Genomic DNA, 19,106 nt, shown 5'->3' on the forward strand with positions numbered 1-19,106 from the left:
ACTGGGTACTGATGTGGTGCCAATACATTGTTAATACAACCTATAAATAGAGAAATAAAAAGAAATGGAAGTGCAGCTGGAGGATAATTTCAAATTGAATTTTGGGGGGAATAAATCAAACAAATATTTTTGTATACAGCCAAGAGGAAATACTAATTTAGACAAGTCACTGTCGGAGTTCAGAATGGCCCTCCATAAGGAGAGGTCACAATAAAGCAGCAGGGCTGTGTTACAGCATTGCTAAGGTTTCTTGGCAAATCTGGGTGATGAAGTTTGAATAGTATACCTCCTTGACTGTAAAGAGTACTATCCATCTGTTGTTCTCACAAGCCCTAGCATTCCTAGAGCACTTCAAAAGCACTGGCAAGGGATCCCAAAAAGAAAATGTATGATGTATATTCACCAGGTTCAAGCAGCAGCAGATGGTAGTGAATAAGGGTTGTAATAGACAATCCTCTCTTCTGCTTCCCTCACCAAGAGCCCTAGGAATAAGTGTTGTTTCAAATAATTTACTTTTAGTTCTTCTTTCCTAAAAAAGAAAAAAAATAATGTATTGTTACTAATAGCATAATACATAATATTAGACCTGCATTTTCAGAGTGGTTATAGGAAATAATGTAATAATCGTATATTTCACCTTAGTGATAGTGATAGGAATTTATTTTAAACTATTCTGAGTATTACAATTAATGTGAAACAACAAAATAAGAAATATTTAGAATTAAATATATACACACACACACACACACACACATATATATATTTAATACCAGAATTTATAAGAAAATAATATGAAACAAATTTTCAGTAAGTCCTCAGATTTTTTCCTTCATATTTTATAAGTGAAGTCACTTGCAACAGGAATAGTAGACAGTGCTTACCAACTGAGATGCTCTTGCTGTACATGATTCAAGTAATTTTTGTGGTCTGACTGAAATGCCAGTGAAAATTTACTTTGTGGCATATCTGTAGGAATATGTAAGAACACTGGATAGGTGAAGTTGGAAACTGCTCTGAATAGAACAGAACTGATGATTCATATTTTATTCAAGAACTTTATTTTTAATAGTAATCATGCAAACTCCAGCAAGAAAAATTCACTCAAATGAGCAGAAAAAATTGATATTAATGAAATGTGTCAAATGTGTGATTAATGTGTCATTTTGGGAGACAGGGAATTTTTTTAAGCTCTTTGGCAAGGTTGTTGCATGTCTATTTTTAGGAGACCACATAGACTTATCTGCTGTCATTTTTCAGGGGGCATAAAAGAAATATGCAGTTGAACATTATGGGAAGATGAAAACACATCTTTAAGTGTTGATTATTAATTTTAAATAGTGCTTTTAAAAAACTCCAAAATTTTCAATTTATGGGTGTCTTATTTATTTGATTTACTTCGTCATTCATCACATCTATAACTTCGCAGACATTTTAAAATTATTACCACTTTATTAAAGATGTCAGTGTGTTTTTAGTGTAGCTGGACTGCTTTACTTTTGACCTTTTAAAAAAAAAAACCCTGAATTACTAAAGTGAAACAGAGGGAGCGGGACAAAAGTCACACAGATAAAAATAAATTGTTCTTGCATTCTTTAATTTGATTTCTTAACTGTTGGTCGATATTGACTCGAAACCACTTCCTTATTTGCAAAAAATATATTATTTTCATCATACTAGGCAGATGAAAGTTGAATGTTGCTATCTCTTTAATAAATAGATTAAAAAATTCTGTTAGCTTGGAAACAGTGGTAGAAATGAAGTTTAAACTGAAGCAGTGTTTGTCTAAAGTTAGAGAGTATAATGCAGCCTAGCAATCCCATGTTAATATTTTGCTATCAAAAGGTCAGTTCTTCCAGTTTCTATGAAAAACCAGATTCTCAGTGCAGTGCAGCACCGCGAGATGTTGATGAGGACCAGAGTGGTGATTTTAAGAGTTGGGCTGTACTGTGAGCCAGCTGCTGGCACTTCTGGCTTTACTCATTCAGATTCAGGGTGACTTGCAGAATAGTTGGGTTCAACTTGCATGTGTGATGTGAGTCATCCCCTTTTTAGAAGTGACATAGTTAAAGGACTTTACAAAAGCCTTACTGTCTCGATTGCCTTTTGGCCAGTGAGCTCGCTCTGTCAGACAGCAGCATGTGCAATGCACTAAGTTCCAAGTTAATATTTTTCCTTGGTTTAAAAGGCAGTGAGTGTTAAGCACATGCTTATAATTAAGTGTGCAAATGCTTTTCTCGTTTGGACAATGAAGTATTTTTCAGCCGATGAATGTCAGCCATGAATTAGCTTTGCTCTGTCCTCAAGCAGTTGAACAAAACAGAGTTAGGTCATCTCCATCATCTACGTGCCTCTGTAATTTTCCTTTTTCTTTGTTTCACCTCTTCTTTAATTGAAATACTGAGCTATGGGAAATGATTGACAAGTCTGACCATAGGTCTGGGAATGAGATCATAAATTTTGAGTGCACTTAGAACAGTCTTTTAATCCCTTAACATATGAACCACTTGTCTTAGACAGTCTCTAGATATTAGAGGAAGTGTAATTTTACACAACCCACATGTTTTTGCAGGACTGTTAACTAGTAGATTTTTTTTGTATTTAGAGTAGCAAAATCACTGCCATAAAACCTTCACACATTAGGCCAAATCCAGTGAAACATTACAGGTAGTCTTGCAAGGACATTTGCAGTCTTCATTTGTTCTACATTTGAGAAACTGCAGCAAGTTTATCTTGAGAACACTAACTGGAAAGGAACTGCTTAATAGTACCTGCAGCTGGAAATAGTGTTGTTTTTGGGATGGATCAAAACCTGCTGAAATAAGGAATCTTTCTGAGTGCTCCTTTTCCTTTGCAGACTGTTGTGCAAGCCACGGGTTCCTTTCTGTCATGATGCAATAAACTTCCCTTTCTCCATCCCTGGCAGAAGTTCCTCAGGCACTTGAAAAGTACAGAAAAGCATTAATTCTGCATGGAGCTAGGAGGTTGCAGTGATCTGAGGATATCACATCCGTACATTAATCATGTTGAAATGGCCACAAAGGGCTTCTTGGAAAGTTAAACTCTGCAAGTATAGAATGTATATTCTGGTATTTGTTAAGTGCTGCTGATTTGATAAGGGCTGTCAATGACTGCAGCAGCACACAAAGAGAAAAGCAGAGATTCCTTAAGTGTTAAGATGGTATATGGCTGAAGGAACCCAGTTTCTGTAGTTTGTGCAAATAACCGTCTTTGTTATAAATAAGAGTTTGTCTGGAGTGCATAAACCCCTCACTCTAAACTTCCATAAATCTTTTCTTACGTAGTACTTGATATTTTGGTGGGTTTTTTGGTAAGGGTATATTGAAAACAGAATGAATGGTCAGGATAGATTCCTTAATTTCAAATTCCTCTGGTAGATTTGCAATAGCAATATGATAAACCTCAAACAATTTTCCTTCATATCAGTAGATTCAGAGTCTGGGTATGCACATTTCTTACTGCTTTCTTCATGCTTTTTGTTTCTCTAATTTACATGTATTTCCTTATTACTGTGTACAGTGCTGTGTAGGAATAGATTTTGAAGGTGGCAGTATCAAATTTGTTCAGCGAAATGAGGAAGGGTATGCATGTACTAACATTTTTTCAAATAAAGGGAGGAAACATCATAAATATGGTTCACAAATTCCCAGACAGGTTCCCAGGTTTGCAGGCCAGCTGAGTCTTGTTGAAGAGACTTTCCTCTTAATTTCAGTTGGTGAGTGGGCCAGGAGAGATTTCTAGTTCTTAAACAAACAATTTTAAGTTACTTTTGAGGGGCGCAAAAAGCCAGTTGAAAGGAATTGAATTCCACCCTGGTTTGAAATGGAAATCATAATAACATATCTGAAAAACCTCTTTTTTACCCTCTGTCCTCATCTATGTATTTTAGAGTAAAATTAGAGTGGATTAGGTCTGGGGCCTCTTGTGTTTCCTTATCCTTAAATTGATTACATTCTAGTGACTGAAAAATATAGCAATACTGACAGCCTTTCTTTCAGGGTGAGGTGGATATCAACCAGCTGGTGTAGAGAGTTATTGCATCTCACCAAAACAAAACCTATTTCAGAACTGCAGCCTCTGGGCTGTTTTGCTGTTACAAAGAAGAAAAGCTGGGGCCTCCAGCCATGTTATTTTTAGCTGATTAATTCTGGATATGAAGGTATATGCCTCAGGGGCAGAAAGCACTCCGGTAAGGAGAAGCATGCTTTCAACTGCCTCAACTCCTTTAATATGGACTCTGGTGGGTAATACATTTTCAGACCTGTTATGAAGTAGATTTTATTAGTTCATATTGACAGATTTCTTTCTCATATTACCAGCAGAGCCCAAGCAATGCTCTATACACCTGAGTACTCACCAAATTCAGATTCACTTCAGTCTAAGCGTTAAGACTGCCCCTGCCACAAGAGTATCTGAAGAAGCTGCTACACCTATTTATTGAGCAGAGTGCTGAAAGTTGTTCTTTGCCTGAATACAGGAAAGAGTTAGGGGCTTGGTCAAGTTACACAAAGGCAAGATAAAAATAACTTCATATGAAAAAGAAGTCAGGGGTTACCTAAACAGTATTTCTAATACAATATTTGTGTGTTTACCAATGTGGGACATGACGTTTGTGCGTCTGGTAGTTTTGTTGCTGCTTTGGTGCAGCAGAACCTTGATAGAGAGGATGTTCAGATAAGATGGTGCTGGTACCCCAGCATCCCATGGAGCTCTTGCTCTTTCCATCATGGTGTCAGGTGCATCATAAGCTGCACATTGCTGAGGTAGCCTTTGGAAATCATAGCCCACCTCAGTGCCAGGAGGGAGAATTTTATTTTTATTTTGGTGTATCATGGTAGTTCTACACAGTGCTCATTGCACAGGACAGCTTCTGCAGTACGGTTTAGCTGAGAATAAGAATGCAGAACGGCAGAAAGAGCAAATAACAATTGATTTAAATTGAGTACTAAGACACTTCACACCTCACTACAGTATCTTCCCCACTGTCCATCCCTTTTAGGGATAAGTTCCAAGGGGATGTTCTGAGGGTACCTTCACACAATTTTTCTGGGTCTTGTATCTTTTTCTTATGTGACGGTGTAGTTTAGCCCTCATAAATTCTCTGACTGGGATCATGGGTTGGGTTTTATAGGCACTAGAAAGTTTTAGAATGATTGCCATCACTCTGTTACTGAGCAGTAATTTCTCAGGGGTTCATGACTGGAGAAAGGTGAGCTGTGAGCTAAAGTTAGATGTACTATAGAAAAAAATTACTTTTTAAATTGGAAAAAAACACTGTCAAGGCTACTCTTGGAGTACTGTGTCCAGTTGTGGGCTCCTCACTACAAGAAAGACATGAACATACTGGGTAGAATCCAAGGTCCTCAAAGGTGATCTCCAGAGGTGCCTTCTGAGTTCAAGCATTCTGTGATTCTGTGAAAGAAAAAATAAATAAAAATAGGCTGCCTTGGTTTGAAACCTAGCTGATGTACTCAAGACAATTGTTTCTGCAACCTAACTCCTTTGCTGTCAATGCAATTAAAGAGAGACTACAATAGCAGTCAGGAAAGACATTAGCCATGGCCTGGTGAATGTAAAAAACATGTGACATTGGGGATTTAGCTTTATAGCTTCTTCCATTTTATCAGGTTGAAAAGCAGTCTGATTTAAATTGTTGCATCGAATGGCATCGTTGAGTGTCTGGTGTTCCCTTGCATGCATCACTCCTTGAATAGCAGGGTCACCTTCTTCAGCCTCTTAAAAATCAGCTGTGCTTTTTTGCTCATCTCCAAAACACTAACCTGTGGGGATGAAGTGTACTTGTACAGCATTTTACACTCCAACTTTACTCTTAGAGCATTTTGCGCTCTGGTTTTAACACATGCTTTTAGTAATAAATAGATAAATAAATAGAAGTAACTAAACAGAAGAAAAATAACTAACTATACGTCCTAAGAGAAATATTTTAAATTATTTTCAGGCCCAAGAATCAAAATCATTTTTTGGGATGAACACATCTAAAATGACACAGTATCTGAGTAGGGAAGAGCTATCAATCTACTTGTCTGCAAAAGTTAACAGCTCTTTGCTTCATAACTACTTTGAGCAAAGCATTTTTAGTTTTGTTTTGTTGTTTGGTTTTTCTTGTTTATTTTGGGGGGTTTATGTTAAGGCTTACTGGAATTGTAAAAATATCTGCACATAAAGCCAGACTGCCATACCTACAAGACATGCAGAGTGACAAAGGGAGGCTCCCTGGCACAGAGCTTGCTTAGCTCTGCACTGGGAATTTTCATCAGGGCTAGGACACAGAACGTCTTATGGGCTGTACATGTTCACCTTTTTTCACTGATTCTATGTATAGACAAGAAAATAAAGGTCTAACGTAGGAAAAAGAATCTTTTCCCTGCTCTTCTGAACATTAGCAAGAGAATGATAATCACTTCAAAAACATAAAGGCACAAGGTCATTACTGTGTTATCCTTCTGGGTTTGCCTTCAATCTTTCCCATTCCCGGGGCTAGTTTCTGCACTTCAAGTATCTCTGCCTTGTACTTTCATTACTGTAAGTGTAGTGCTGAGCATAGCAGTTGCCCATAGGTCAGAAATGCAATTACTGGTATGAATGGGGATTTACTATGACTGGGTGACAGGCTGAGGTTTTCACTTTTTCCAAAGAAAATAATTTTTTTGTTCTATTTTTGCAATCTCCTTTTTGTCACAGCAGTGGCCCTCTGCATCCATAGCACTGATATGTAAACCTGGGAGGAAAGTGCAAGCTTGGGACTTCAACCTTTTGATTAGAGATTTAAAGCATCAGCTTTAAAGCATCGGCCGACAGCAGCTGTTTGAAAATGAAGGGAACAGAAGCAAGCGTGTTTGGGGTGTGGGGATGAGGAGAAACAAGTGTATATTCATAGGTCCCTTCTGCTTCATTTTGTCAACTGGCAATTTTCTTCAAGAGCCTTTTAGGTCAATCCTTTAGGACACTCACACCTAATCTCCAACAGCTTCAAATCCTGAGCACTCAAATATCAAATGCCTGTGCCACTTTATCAGCCTCACAGCTACTGTAGTACAAAGGGGCCTTGAGAAGGGGCTGATACAAGTGACTATTTCATTCCCTGAGGGTTTAATGGTACCTATTTTTTGCTCTGGCTTGGAAAATGCCTCACTAGAGGTGTGCTAGAACCTTGATGGTTTTGGTTTGTTTTTTGAAACAGTGCAAGTCTTGAGGAAATTAAAATGTAATTAATGATTCCGTTACCTAATTTAGAAAAACAATGGAACTTGCTTTCACAGACAATCAGAGTTAATACATCTATGATTAAATCTGCCTGCAGAAGTAAGAAAGAGATAAGTTCTTAGTAGGAGACTTTTATGGAGGAATAGAAAATATGTCTTGTTGTGTTTAGAAAAGCCTTTATCTTAATGCTCTGTAACTTTTGAGTAGAGGATTGGTTCATGATGTGTACTAAATTTGAACACTGTGTGAAAATTGTTCACTGACTTACTGATGCAAATTACTGTTCCAAATTTGATTGCTATGTTAGCTATTCGATTTAACTTTACCACATTTTTCTAGACTCAAATAGCAAAGGGCTTTTAGAAGGACCAAGCTGCAGACTTTTAAAAATCTTTTTTTGGCTTTTATTTTAACGTGCTTTGCCATGTTGGAGGTGTGATGCAGTTCTCTATGTGAGGGTTATCAAAGGTATTTCTTGTGAAACTGAGATATACATCTGCAGAAGCTTTTACACATTAAGCCATGAGCTCTAGTTATTTTACAATAGGTCTAACCATTACATTACTTTATCTAAAATTAATATCTGTCATTTTCCCATAAATGTGGGATATAAAAGCTAAAAAATATTTTTGGAGGGTTTTTTGTTTGACTTGGATTTTTTTCTCATTGGCTTATTTTCTTCAGTTTTAAAATTGAAGATGGGAAAGAAGATTGAAAATAAGTGTTATTTGCTGATTGACTCATGAAAATTTATGACTCCTTAAACTGTAGGAGAGTAATATGCTACTCATTGAACATACCCAAAATTTGGAGCATTGATGTAATGCTGACAGTTTTTAAATCTTTTAAAACCACTTTTCAACCACTGGTATAAAAAATGGATAAGCAAAGTACATTTAAAAAATTGAAAAGCTCTCTGCTTTTCCAAATTCTTCCATTTCTGAAACTGGCCCTTCTCATTTTTTTTCATTATCTCTTTTCCATCTGAGACCAGAAACACAAATGTCAAAATAAATTAAGACAAGCTTTTCTTGCAGCATTTCTAAGTTGTAGAGAAGAGGAAAGCATTGGCAGTCTTTCTGGGAAGACTGTGCTTTTAAGGCTAACTGGACAGATTTTAAGAATCAGGAGTCTCTGGTCTCCTTCCTGTTTAGTGAGACATCTGTGTGTTTCCACCTTTTTCAGAAGAATAATTTCTTACCTTACATGTGTTACAGTTAATCCACCCTAACTGACAAAATAACTCATTTTAGTGCCCAGCTGTGGACTACATCTTTTCAGAGTCTTTTAAAATTGTGTTTATCATGACCCATTATGAGAAGGTTCATATATTTCATCATGTCTTTCTTAACTTTATCTTTCTTTTTCTTTGCCTTTAGGGTGAACCTGGTTTGCCTGGCATAGCAGGAGAGAAGGGAGAAGCAGGGCTCAAGGTCAGTATTGAAAATGAATTAAAAACAGAAGCACAGAGCATGTGAGTGCATATGTAAATGACAGTTGTGCTTTCCAACTTGGGTTTATATTCTGACTGACTTTTAATGATCTGCTCCCTCCAGTGATCAGTGCTGTAAGAGGCTTTACACATCTCACCATGAAGAAGTGTTTTCTTCCGCTGTGCATGTATAATTCCAGTCGGGGGCACTGATTCATAGGCATCCACTGCCAGCTGAATGCAATATGCCTGCAAGTGTTTGGGAATCTGGGGACCTTTTCAGAAAGGCTTTGTTTATGCCCCTTACAATGTGTTTCAGGCTTCTTTTCAAGAACTTCTGTGGTCACTTCTTTCACAAATGTCAGGGTGAAGTCTTGAGGGCTGATCCTGCTATTATGGAAGTTTGCAACAAGCCTCATTAGGAGCATGTCTCAGCCTGTATTTGTTACATCAGAATGACTCTTTGCACTTTATTGTTCTGTAGTTTGTTCTGCTGTTTTAATATTGAACAAGTGAAATAGAACATACAGCTTATGATGATAACTTCATTTAAAAGAAAACTCGACATGTCCAAGATGATGGGACCTGTGGGGCTCTTGGAGGGGGTAATGCTAATTTCTAATCCCATCAGCTGCGAGTGAGCGTCCCTGGTGCACATGTGCTCCTCAGCTGATTCTGTGCATCATGCTGCTGCTGACAGACATGCAAGGCAGCCTCTTTACATTTACTGACTGGCTGCTTGTCCATCAGGAATGAAAACAAACCATTTGGGAGCATGACCTTTTCTTACTTTGTATAGAGAAGAAGCCAAATTATGGCAGTTGATGCTTCATTCGTATTCACAGCTGTAGTCCCTGAGTTGCCTAGCGACTGCCAGCCATCAGAAGGGGCAAAGATGAGCCAGAGTGCAGCTCTGAGTCACAAATGCAGAGATGAGTTGTCAGGGTCAGGCTGGTGTGCAAAAGTGCTTTTGCAGTTTCTCAAGCACGTTTTAATTTTGAAAACAGTAATGGCTATAAGCCATCTTTTTGTTATAGAGATTGTTACAAAGAGTAGAGAGAGCACTGAAGGCTCTTTACTCTGGAACAGTCATGAATTTGTTCAAGACACTTAAGGCATTTTCTCTCTCTTGAGGAACCTTCTGAGCTGTTGACAGAATCATAAGACTTCCCCTTCACATCCAGACTTTTTGTTTCTTTTGTTTGTTCCCAAAACAAGGAGAACCACATGTAGGAGCCACCTAGCTCCCTGCAGGCTGCTTCTCAAAGACATATGCCTGTTTGTGAGGGTCTAGGACAAAATAGAGAGAGGTCTTCACATGCAAACCATTGAAGCTTTAAAAAAAAAAAAAAAAGTTGAAGTTGTACTGCCATTGAAATCTATTAAATTTACATATTTTATTGTTCATTGGAGATTTTCTTGTTGTATCATCTGAGATGTTGTCATCAGTAGTGACATAATTATTAGTAAGGATAGTAATACTAATATTAGTAATAACTAATGATAGTAAAGCTAACACTCAGATTTCTGCCTGTGTTAGTAACTTATGACTTCTTTGCTCCAATTATTTTCCTTAGGGTGACCCTGGAGAAAGAGGAGAGAAGGTGAGATGTTCAACTTCCTTTGTTGTCTTTCTGTTTTGAGGAACTTGCTTGGAGTGTACTGATCCTGAGTTTAAAAATAAAAATCCACAGCTCCTACCTGGAAGTAATGTGACACAGTGCAGCCTTCCCAAGGGTCAGATAATACCTGCTAATGGAAGTTATTGATCTGTGGTTACTGCAGTGGGATTAGTCACAGAGTGCAGTGATTGTGTGTTAAAGGCTGCACAGATGAGCAATCAGGCAACTAATCCTAACTGTGGTGAGTCTCAGAAAATGATAAGCCTGTCTGAATAAATTAGAGATCCACACATTTCTCAAAACCAAGTTATGACGCTCTGACACCTGTGTGGAATAAAGCAATTAGGTAACAGAATGGTAAAACTACATAGATTCTAAGTGATACCTGGATAACAAGCGTACTAAAATAAAAATGGAAATGGAATAAAAAATAAAAATGGAATAAAGAAAAAATTGAATGCTCCATTTGTGTTTGTGTCAGTTTAAGTAAAAGCAAGGGAGTCTGCCCCCGTGATCTCCAGTGACGCTGTCTGGAGAGGCACACTGATGGGGGCTCTCACTTGCTGTGAGTTAGCAAGAAATTGCTTCTCTGATGTCCAGTCATACCAAGGCAAGACAAGGGGGTGGAACAAGCTCCATGCTGGAAAAGGGGAGTATAATTCTGTTCCCCCAGGCATAGTGGCGGGTAGGAGCACAGTGAGTTTAGAGCTAAGCTTCCTCACGTGCTCACTGGGGCAGTTTGAGAAATAGCATGAGCCTTATTTTGAGTAGGAATCCATGCACAGCCTCATCTTCTGCAAGTATACTGACCTTATATTTAAAAAATAAGTTGTTTGTACTGAGATGCAATTTGCTCTTGATAAATGTTTACCTGTGTCTTTGCAGCTACAACCGAATTTCACTTCCAGATCCATGTAAATCTGTGTAATAGCAGCTGGAAGCATGCATTGCCAAGGCTATCAATTTCACATTTTCAAAAGCACACCATAAAAATAATCTAGGGAAATCTTAAAAGTCTGTACCCCACATGGAGAACTATGTAATCATGAAATATGCATAATGAAATAATTTATTCTGTTAAAATGATATTTTTAAAGTACTTCAGTAGTCCTTAGTTTGTTTTCAGACATAAAAGGAATGACTTTGAATTTTAAAATGTGGTGAATTTTTGTCACTTAAAACCATTTTATTTTTCCATAATTATCCTTTGTCTTTTTCTAAAATGTGTGGTTACAGATCCCCTCAATAAGTTTATCATGTTAATTGAACTTGAGTAACATTCCTCACTGTTACTCTTCCATGTTTCATGTATGTTTCTTTAGTTAAAGTGCTGCTAGATTGTTAGCTGGTTCCCATTGTATCAGTGGCTGTGATGTATAAATTTCTAAGTCTTCTCCAAAAGGATTTCACATTAAGGTTTTCAGAACAATCTGATACTGAATAATGTTATTAGAACAGTACTACTGGTTATCAGACCAAGGCCAGAAATGTGTTTTCAGTCTACTTAGGCTTTGTTTTTATCTATAATTTTTGAATTTTAATACTTACTGTGCTTTAAACGACCCTCAAGTCCCACAGAAATTTTTCTTAACATAAAACAACATACAGCCTATTTGATGTAGTCTGGACTTCTTATATGGTTACATGACTGAGTGGAAATTTGGTCTTTTTATAGATAAATATTGTGAAATTATTCTTTTAAAATTTTGGGCATTTTTTTGAGTAGAAAATGTCTACTCAGACATTAAAATGTTATCTGAATATCACTTTTTAAACAAAAACAGTGCATAGAATTTATGTAGAGATAAAGTCATTTGGTAGCTCCTTGGAGGAGTGACATTTAGTGAATTTTTTTTTAGTTTGTAAATCATTCATGAAGGACTTCAGACTCAGAGAGTGTATGCTATAAATTACTTGAGAATCTCAATAAAAACTACTGGGATTGTCTAACTGTCAATAGATACATCGAGGTGAATGTGTCTGTGTTGGGAAGAAAAATGTATTTCTAATTTAAAGTGCTGAATCATCATGGAATCATTAAATCATTCCTTCCTTGCTAAACTACAGTGAACTGAGAAAGATGGTAGATTATGCCAGCAGGTATTTTGATGCTTTCTGGTGGGATTTTTTTACAGATCTGTGAAAGGGATTGCAGTTATACTGAAGTCTGTGTAAGCCATAGCCACTTCCTGACCATGTCACAGAGACTGACTATCTGATGAACAAAATGAACTTCCACTGTTAATCATGTTAGAATGCTGACTCTTTTCTGCATACTGTGTTCTTACAGAAAATCATTACAATGTGTGTTTCAATTGTAGGGGGATGCTGGTGAGAATGGACTGAAGGGTGACACAGGAGAAAAGGTAACAGCACTTCTTAGCAGAGAAGAAAATGTGTGCCTTAGGCATGCTTATAATATAACCAAATAATGGAAATAGTAATTTTTTCAAAAGAAAAATGCATTTTGAGATGGTTTTTTTTAAAGGTGAGTGATTTGGTTAAATTCCTTTTTATGAACAGCAGAAAAATTTTCACTATTCTGTCAAACTGAGCATAAGATTTCTTACTTCATACAGCAGTAGCCCTAGTACATAATATATCAGCATGGTTCTAGCTAGCACTCCTCTGTTGAAGTTTGCATCATACAGAAGCTTTGGTCACAACCTGCGGGTTGGAGTTGCCCCTTTGAATTACAGCAATGTTCTCTAATATACCCTTTATCTTTTCCCCTTCTGTGTTTTCATCAAAGAGTGGGACCAAAACAATATGGGACAAAAACTATGGTATTGTGATAGGCAACTTCCCTCCCAAATTGGCAGCTGGAAAATCAAGATTTGATGATAAACATACTTTACATCTTTATTCCAACTGAAATCAACAATAACCTCACTTAATAACTTCTTAGTTCATTGTTGCAGAGTATGAAGGTGTTGTAGAAATCACCAAAAAATAGATTTTGTCAAAATTTTTGTTTTCCTGAATTTTTTTCTATGTGAGACGTGCACTCAGAAAATCGAACTGGAATTTTCAGTGTGGTTTCCTTACAAAAGCCAGTCTTTAGCCAGCAGGGTAAAGGCTGTGTTGCACATGAGAAAGGTTCAGGCATATTGATCTCTTCTGGCCATCATTTTTGAACTGATATGCTTCTAAAAAACGTTTATTGTAATGACTAGGCTTGGGCAGACACATAAACACTTCTTCTTGTACTCCTGCATGTGTGATGCTTAACCAACTTACAGCATTTCAGTTCAAGGAGAAATTTAGGACGGATTTATCAAGCTGGTAAGGAGTGCATGCAAATCCCTCAGGAGGTATCATTTGGGTACAGTAAATCTGAACTTTGAAGAGCACAAGGATTTTAAGACATATTCTAAAATCAGCCATTAAAAATAGACTTTAGATTTAAGAACAGACAAGTTACATGATTTTTAGAGTTAATTTAAATAATAATTTGTCTGCAGTCATGCTTATTAATAGAGATGAAAGTCTTAAGAACCTTATTTACTTTGTTACATGATGTATGCTGGTAACATAATCTTGATCCACTCTTACATGATTTAAGAATATAATTTGCTACAAGTATAAATTGAGATTGTGGTTCAGATAGATAGCTTTACAACAAGGAAATGGTAAGGTTATAATCTCTCTGGGAAGCCTAGTGCAGTTTCACCTGTTGCTTTTCTGCATCATTAGCCTTGAGGGTGAGCTTGCATGCACAAGGATGCCCATATTGCCCTGTGATCAGCAGTGTGCACATCCCTCCATTTGGGATCATTTTGAGCAAAGAAAAAAGTTCTCTTCTTTCAGTGGGAGATCCTTTCTGCTCAAGTATAAAGTTTTAAATACTGCTGTGTGAACTCTCAGCAGTTAGGCAGTCGAGTTGGGATCAACTTGTGGAAAGTAGAGGTTCTCAGGAGACTTCTTATATTGCTGTATCTGAAGAAATTTCAAGATACCTCCTCAACTTCATAATGCAGAAGTCTCCCATTTCTTCTGGGTTTCATATTATTTTCAGAGGTGGGATGGTGACATAGGAGTATATTCTGTTTGTCTGGCATGCACTACTTTAGCCATAATGGGTTAGAGTCCTCTGCATTCATTTTTGCCAGATTTTCCAGAGCTGCGACTTCATTGAGTTTCAATATTTTTCTTCTTTTCCCTGCCTACAAGACAACTTGCCACCCAGAAAAAAAAAGAGAGTTCTTAGAGGAGAGCTGCAGCTTAAAGTTTCTGATAGGTAGCTTTGCAAACAGCACTTCCTAGAGAGCTTATGAGGGTGGTTTTTGACAGATAATTCAGGAGTAAGCATTAAACTTGGTGTCATTACTTTACACTTGAGCAACTTAACAGGGTTTGTATTCTTTCCTAATCTTCAGCATAGATGGAAGTTTTTGCTTAGGAGTTTTAATCCATAAAACTTAAATGCGTTTCTTTGAAAGCTTGAGTAGAGTTTCTGTGAGAGAAAAAATAATTTTTTATTCATGTGGTGGGAGAGTGAGATACCACATGACAACAGATCCAGACTTGGTTTAGGAGCAGGTTCCTGTTTGTGCAAAAATATGTAGCTTTGTTTACTGAACTGTTGTACCTAGTGACACTCAAAAATAAGGACTCGGGTCCTTAATTCTTGACCTGAGACTTTAGAATTAAAATGTTGAATTGTTGAAGACAGTCAATGCCAAGCTTGAGTTCTTGCTTCTGTTATTCCACTGTAGCCTTGGTCCCTAGAAAAAACCAAGGATCTTCCTTCTTTGTACATGTTCCGCGCTAAAGTTTCTTCATTTGCAAACTGTCTTGACTCAGCAGTGAATTGTGAGCATACTGTACCGTAATTTTTTCTTTGATCTAACTTTTATTCTTGCATGAAGGTGGATTATAAATATTTTGTGTCTTATCTTCTCCATATCCATCATTGCCCTTTGAAATATTTAACCATTTAATGTGTCTTAATAGTTGATTTGGCCATTTATAGCTATAAAAGGCTTGAGGCTTTTAGTTGCACATGCTTGTAAGGGATATTAGCAGTGTCACTCATGCATATCTATTAAAATTAGGCAGTTCAGGGTTCTGTGCATGTATCAATATCATGATACTGATTTTTGTGTTTTCTTCATTCAAGAGCAACCTGTAGTCACTGTGTATTCCTATTCTTCAGAGGCCAGTGAGCATGTTAACAGTACTATTTAATTTTATAAGACCATACCAGAAAGATGCCATGTCCAAACCAGCTATGGCATTCACAGAAACATCGGGAATGGGTACCCCCTATTTGTATTTTGTACAAAGAATATTAAACCTTTATACCCTGCTTATATATCTCTGCTTCTGTCTTACCTATGTAAATCATTGGCAGGCTGCTCAGAGCTCTCAGAGCTTGAAGTTGCTGCTATGTAAAACTTGCTGCTTTCAGTGAACAATGTACATTTATTCTGCATAATGAATAATGAAACAGTTTTTCAAATAGAAGCACACTAGTCATTTTCAGTAGTATATAGCCTAACTAGCAAACTTTTCAGTAGGTTTTTTTTTCTTTTTTCCTTGGCATATTGTTCAAGAAAAAAAAACAACTGATCCTCTGTCCTGTGCATACCAGTGCCTATGAAATCCAGTCAGCCCAGCAAAATATAGGCAAATCTTTTTGAGTGCTAGATGTCCGCTCAGAACAGAGACCTTCCCTGAATATGTAAATTACCACAGCTGTCTCATCATGTAAAGTATAGTCCTTCATGCATTAATTTATCCATTTAAATACCCTGGAGTGTTGAGGAAATAAAACTATGACCTGTCCTGATGGAGATAAACTCATAGGTCAATGGGGTTTTTTTTCAATGTGAATCTTCATTAGCACAAAAAATGTTGTTAGTTGAGTCTTGACACTGGCCATCTATAAAATAGGTCAAATGGTCGCTCATATTCTTTGTAAATAATAGTGAATTATTTTTAATGTAGGTCAGCAATTTAGAGATGTCAAAGTATGTCCCGTATTCTGGCTGTGTGAAGTACATTTGAACAACATCTGCAATTATTAGATCTACATTATTAGTTGTGAAATTTGAAGTTAACTATAATAGGTGTTCGGGTGAGTGAAGCTAAATCTCTCTCTACGTGGTCTTGAAAACAACGCTGCTCCTTTTCTGAATCACACTGATTAATTAATTAGTTAAATGCCTATGTAGTAGCACAGAAAACAGACAGTCTTACTATGCAGTTATTTTGCTCTATAATGTTGCTGTACTCTTACATGATTTATGTGTTTCCTGGAAAATAGTATATGTAGTAAGAGTGATTATTTCTTGTGGATTTTGTATCAGGGTGACCCTGGCTCTTCTGCGGCTGGAATTAAGGTAATGGAGTTCTAAAAAAGTTGTGCAGGGAGAAGAGGGGTGGTTGGTCCATGTTACTTCCCAGTGTCACAGACATTTTGAGTATCATTAATGTTACAGTTTTCCACAGCTCCATCTTTAACTCATTTCTCAGATCTCATGTCTTTCATCTGTTTTCTTTTAGGGTGAACCCGGTGAATCTGGGCGGCCTGGACAAAAGGTACTGCTTGGAAATGTTCAATTTTCCTTCTCTGCTGGATTTGGGATAAATGATGTTACATCTGTGTTACCAGTGCACCTACCTGGGATGAGTCTGAGGCAGTATGATTTAGCAGCCCAAGGCTGTACACATTTGGTCTATGTTTATTTTGTATTTTAGAAAGGCACAGGAATGATGATACTAATTAACATGAAGAGCAATTTTGACTAACCCACCTTCCCTTCTAGCCCCAGCATACTTCTTGCATTGAAAGCTTACCCCTTTGCAGCTAGTGAGACTAACAAAGAATGGCTCTGCTCCTTGGGTCATCACAAGCTAACCCTGCATGTCTGACTAATAATCTTCAAACTGTGGTACACTGGTAGATCTTATCAGGAAGGAGATAAATATTGGTTAGAATCCCTTTCACATACACCTGTGAGGGGAATCAAACTATCAGTGGCACACAGTGTGTTTGGAAAGACACAGACCAGGTAATGCTGCTCTGTTCTTCCTTCCAGTGTAAGAAATTCCCCTGGGTGCTGTGTGGCTGAGGCTGCTTCTGCAAGGAAAGGTCCTGCAGGAGTTACAATAGCTGTACTGCACGAGGCCCTGTGAAGCTGGGGAATGTGCTCTGTGAATGCACAGTACATCAAACACAGCAAATGCTGTGCCTTCAGCTGCCTTTCCTGAGACTAGGGGGCAGGTCCTGCAGGGAGAGCAAAGAGACAATAAGAGCTGGATTTGTGCATTGCAACATTTGGTTTCCCTCTGGAGCCATTGGCACTGTTCTTGCCTCTTAAAACATTGAAAATTTTCCACTGCACACTGCTGCCAGTGTCGAACAGAATCTTTCCGCCAGTTGAGATATTCCAGACAGATAGTCAAGAGCTAAAATTCTATATTGTGGATGGAAAGACAACCATTTTCTAATATTCAAGATACTTTGGTGACTAAGCAAAACCCCAAGCCACATATAAATAAGAAATAAATAAGAAATTAGGTATTTTTATTTAAGAAATTATAACTCTCATCAGAGACTAAATAAGACTATTATGGTTGAAAATGCAGTTCCTTAGTAAAGTGCAGTTTTAATTAGGAAAGGTAATCAAAGTCGTGTAAAGCTATCTAATCCACAGAATCATTCAGTGTGTGCATTCTGCAGCGTGTGCTTTGCTTGGCTAATAAACTAGAAAATGCACTTAAGTGCCTGTGGAGATTCAGACTCTCATTAAGTGGCTGCCATGAAGCAAAACTAGCAGTGATTTATCAGCAGGCTCCTGGTTCTTAATCTCAGGCACTCAGATTTGATCTAATTCAAGCAACATGGATGAGTGAGAGGTATGCAGTTCAGACTTTCTATATTCTCACCTTCTTTTATAGACACCAGAGGGGGGCTTAGTGTCTTCCTTCCATTCACCCCATGATTTCCTAGCGTGTCACAACTCCTGTCCCAGCCCCAACCATCAGCTCCCATAACATGCCCAGTCAGTGTGCCTCCTCCAGCCAGGTGCCCCATGTCTGCTGCACTGCACCCCTGCTCAGCAGGGACTTTTTCACACCACCAGAGGTTGTGGGAGGCTCTTTTTCCAGTTGGAGGCATGCCTCTGCCATCTACATCATCTCAATGCTTTTCTCCCTCTCTGTGTTCCATTCATATTTCCTGCCTCTGTCTTCTTTTCTTTCTTATATTTTCCCTTTTATCTTCTTCTAGTTGTCCCTTATCCATCTTCTAAGGACAAATATGTGTTGAGCTGCCCACCCAAACACTATTTGCATGAAATGAAATGTGACAATATTTCAGCAGTCTGACAAGGCTGTTTGGGCCGCGTTGTGTGCTGAGGTGACAGAATGACCTGCTCTGCCATTATGTAATAGAGTTCATATACAGCCTTGGTTTCTTTAAAAATCATTCTTCTCATAAATCATGCTCAGAATCTTATATTAGGAAAGGTCCAAAAAAGTAAATACTCTGCATTCATCTATAATGCTAGCTGTAATTAAGAAATAGTGATTGATTTCATTGTTTTTCACATTGATGCATCTTTTAGGGGCATTTTAATTGTTTTAGATTACTGTGGCTCTGAACTGGCTTTGGTGGATCCTTTCTGCTTATTATGTGTGAGTTTATGGGGGTTAACTCTGTCCCAAGAGTAAAGAGTAACCTACTGCAGCAACACTAATATAATATAAATTATAAATATTCCAGTTCTGTGCTTGCAAGTGAAATTTAGTGCTTCCACAATTAGGTGGGTAAAGTTGATGGGTCATAGTGCTGTATGTAT

At 37.7% G+C, this 19,106-nt stretch overlaps 1 protein-coding gene across 1 annotated transcript in view; it reads left to right on the top strand.

The window, feature by feature from the left end:
- COL25A1 (collagen type XXV alpha 1 chain) overlaps positions 1-19,106 on the top strand; it is a 298,121-nt gene that overhangs the window by 226,158 nt on the left and 52,857 nt on the right. Inside the window, exons 13-17 of the mRNA XM_071431776.1 lie at positions 8,622-8,675; positions 10,252-10,278; positions 12,618-12,662; positions 16,611-16,643; positions 16,807-16,842. Of these exons, the coding sequence (XP_071287877.1) occupies positions 8,622-8,675; positions 10,252-10,278; positions 12,618-12,662; positions 16,611-16,643; positions 16,807-16,842 (195 nt within the window). The remainder of the gene's footprint in view (positions 1-8,621; positions 8,676-10,251; positions 10,279-12,617; positions 12,663-16,610; positions 16,644-16,806; positions 16,843-19,106) is intronic.

Source organism: Agelaius tricolor, unplaced genomic scaffold (genome assembly GCF_023055355.1).
Source record: "Agelaius tricolor isolate 1412-34295 unplaced genomic scaffold, bAgeTri1.0.p SCAF_8, whole genome shotgun sequence".
In the NCBI taxonomy this organism is placed as follows: domain Eukaryota; kingdom Metazoa; phylum Chordata; class Aves; order Passeriformes; family Icteridae; genus Agelaius; species Agelaius tricolor.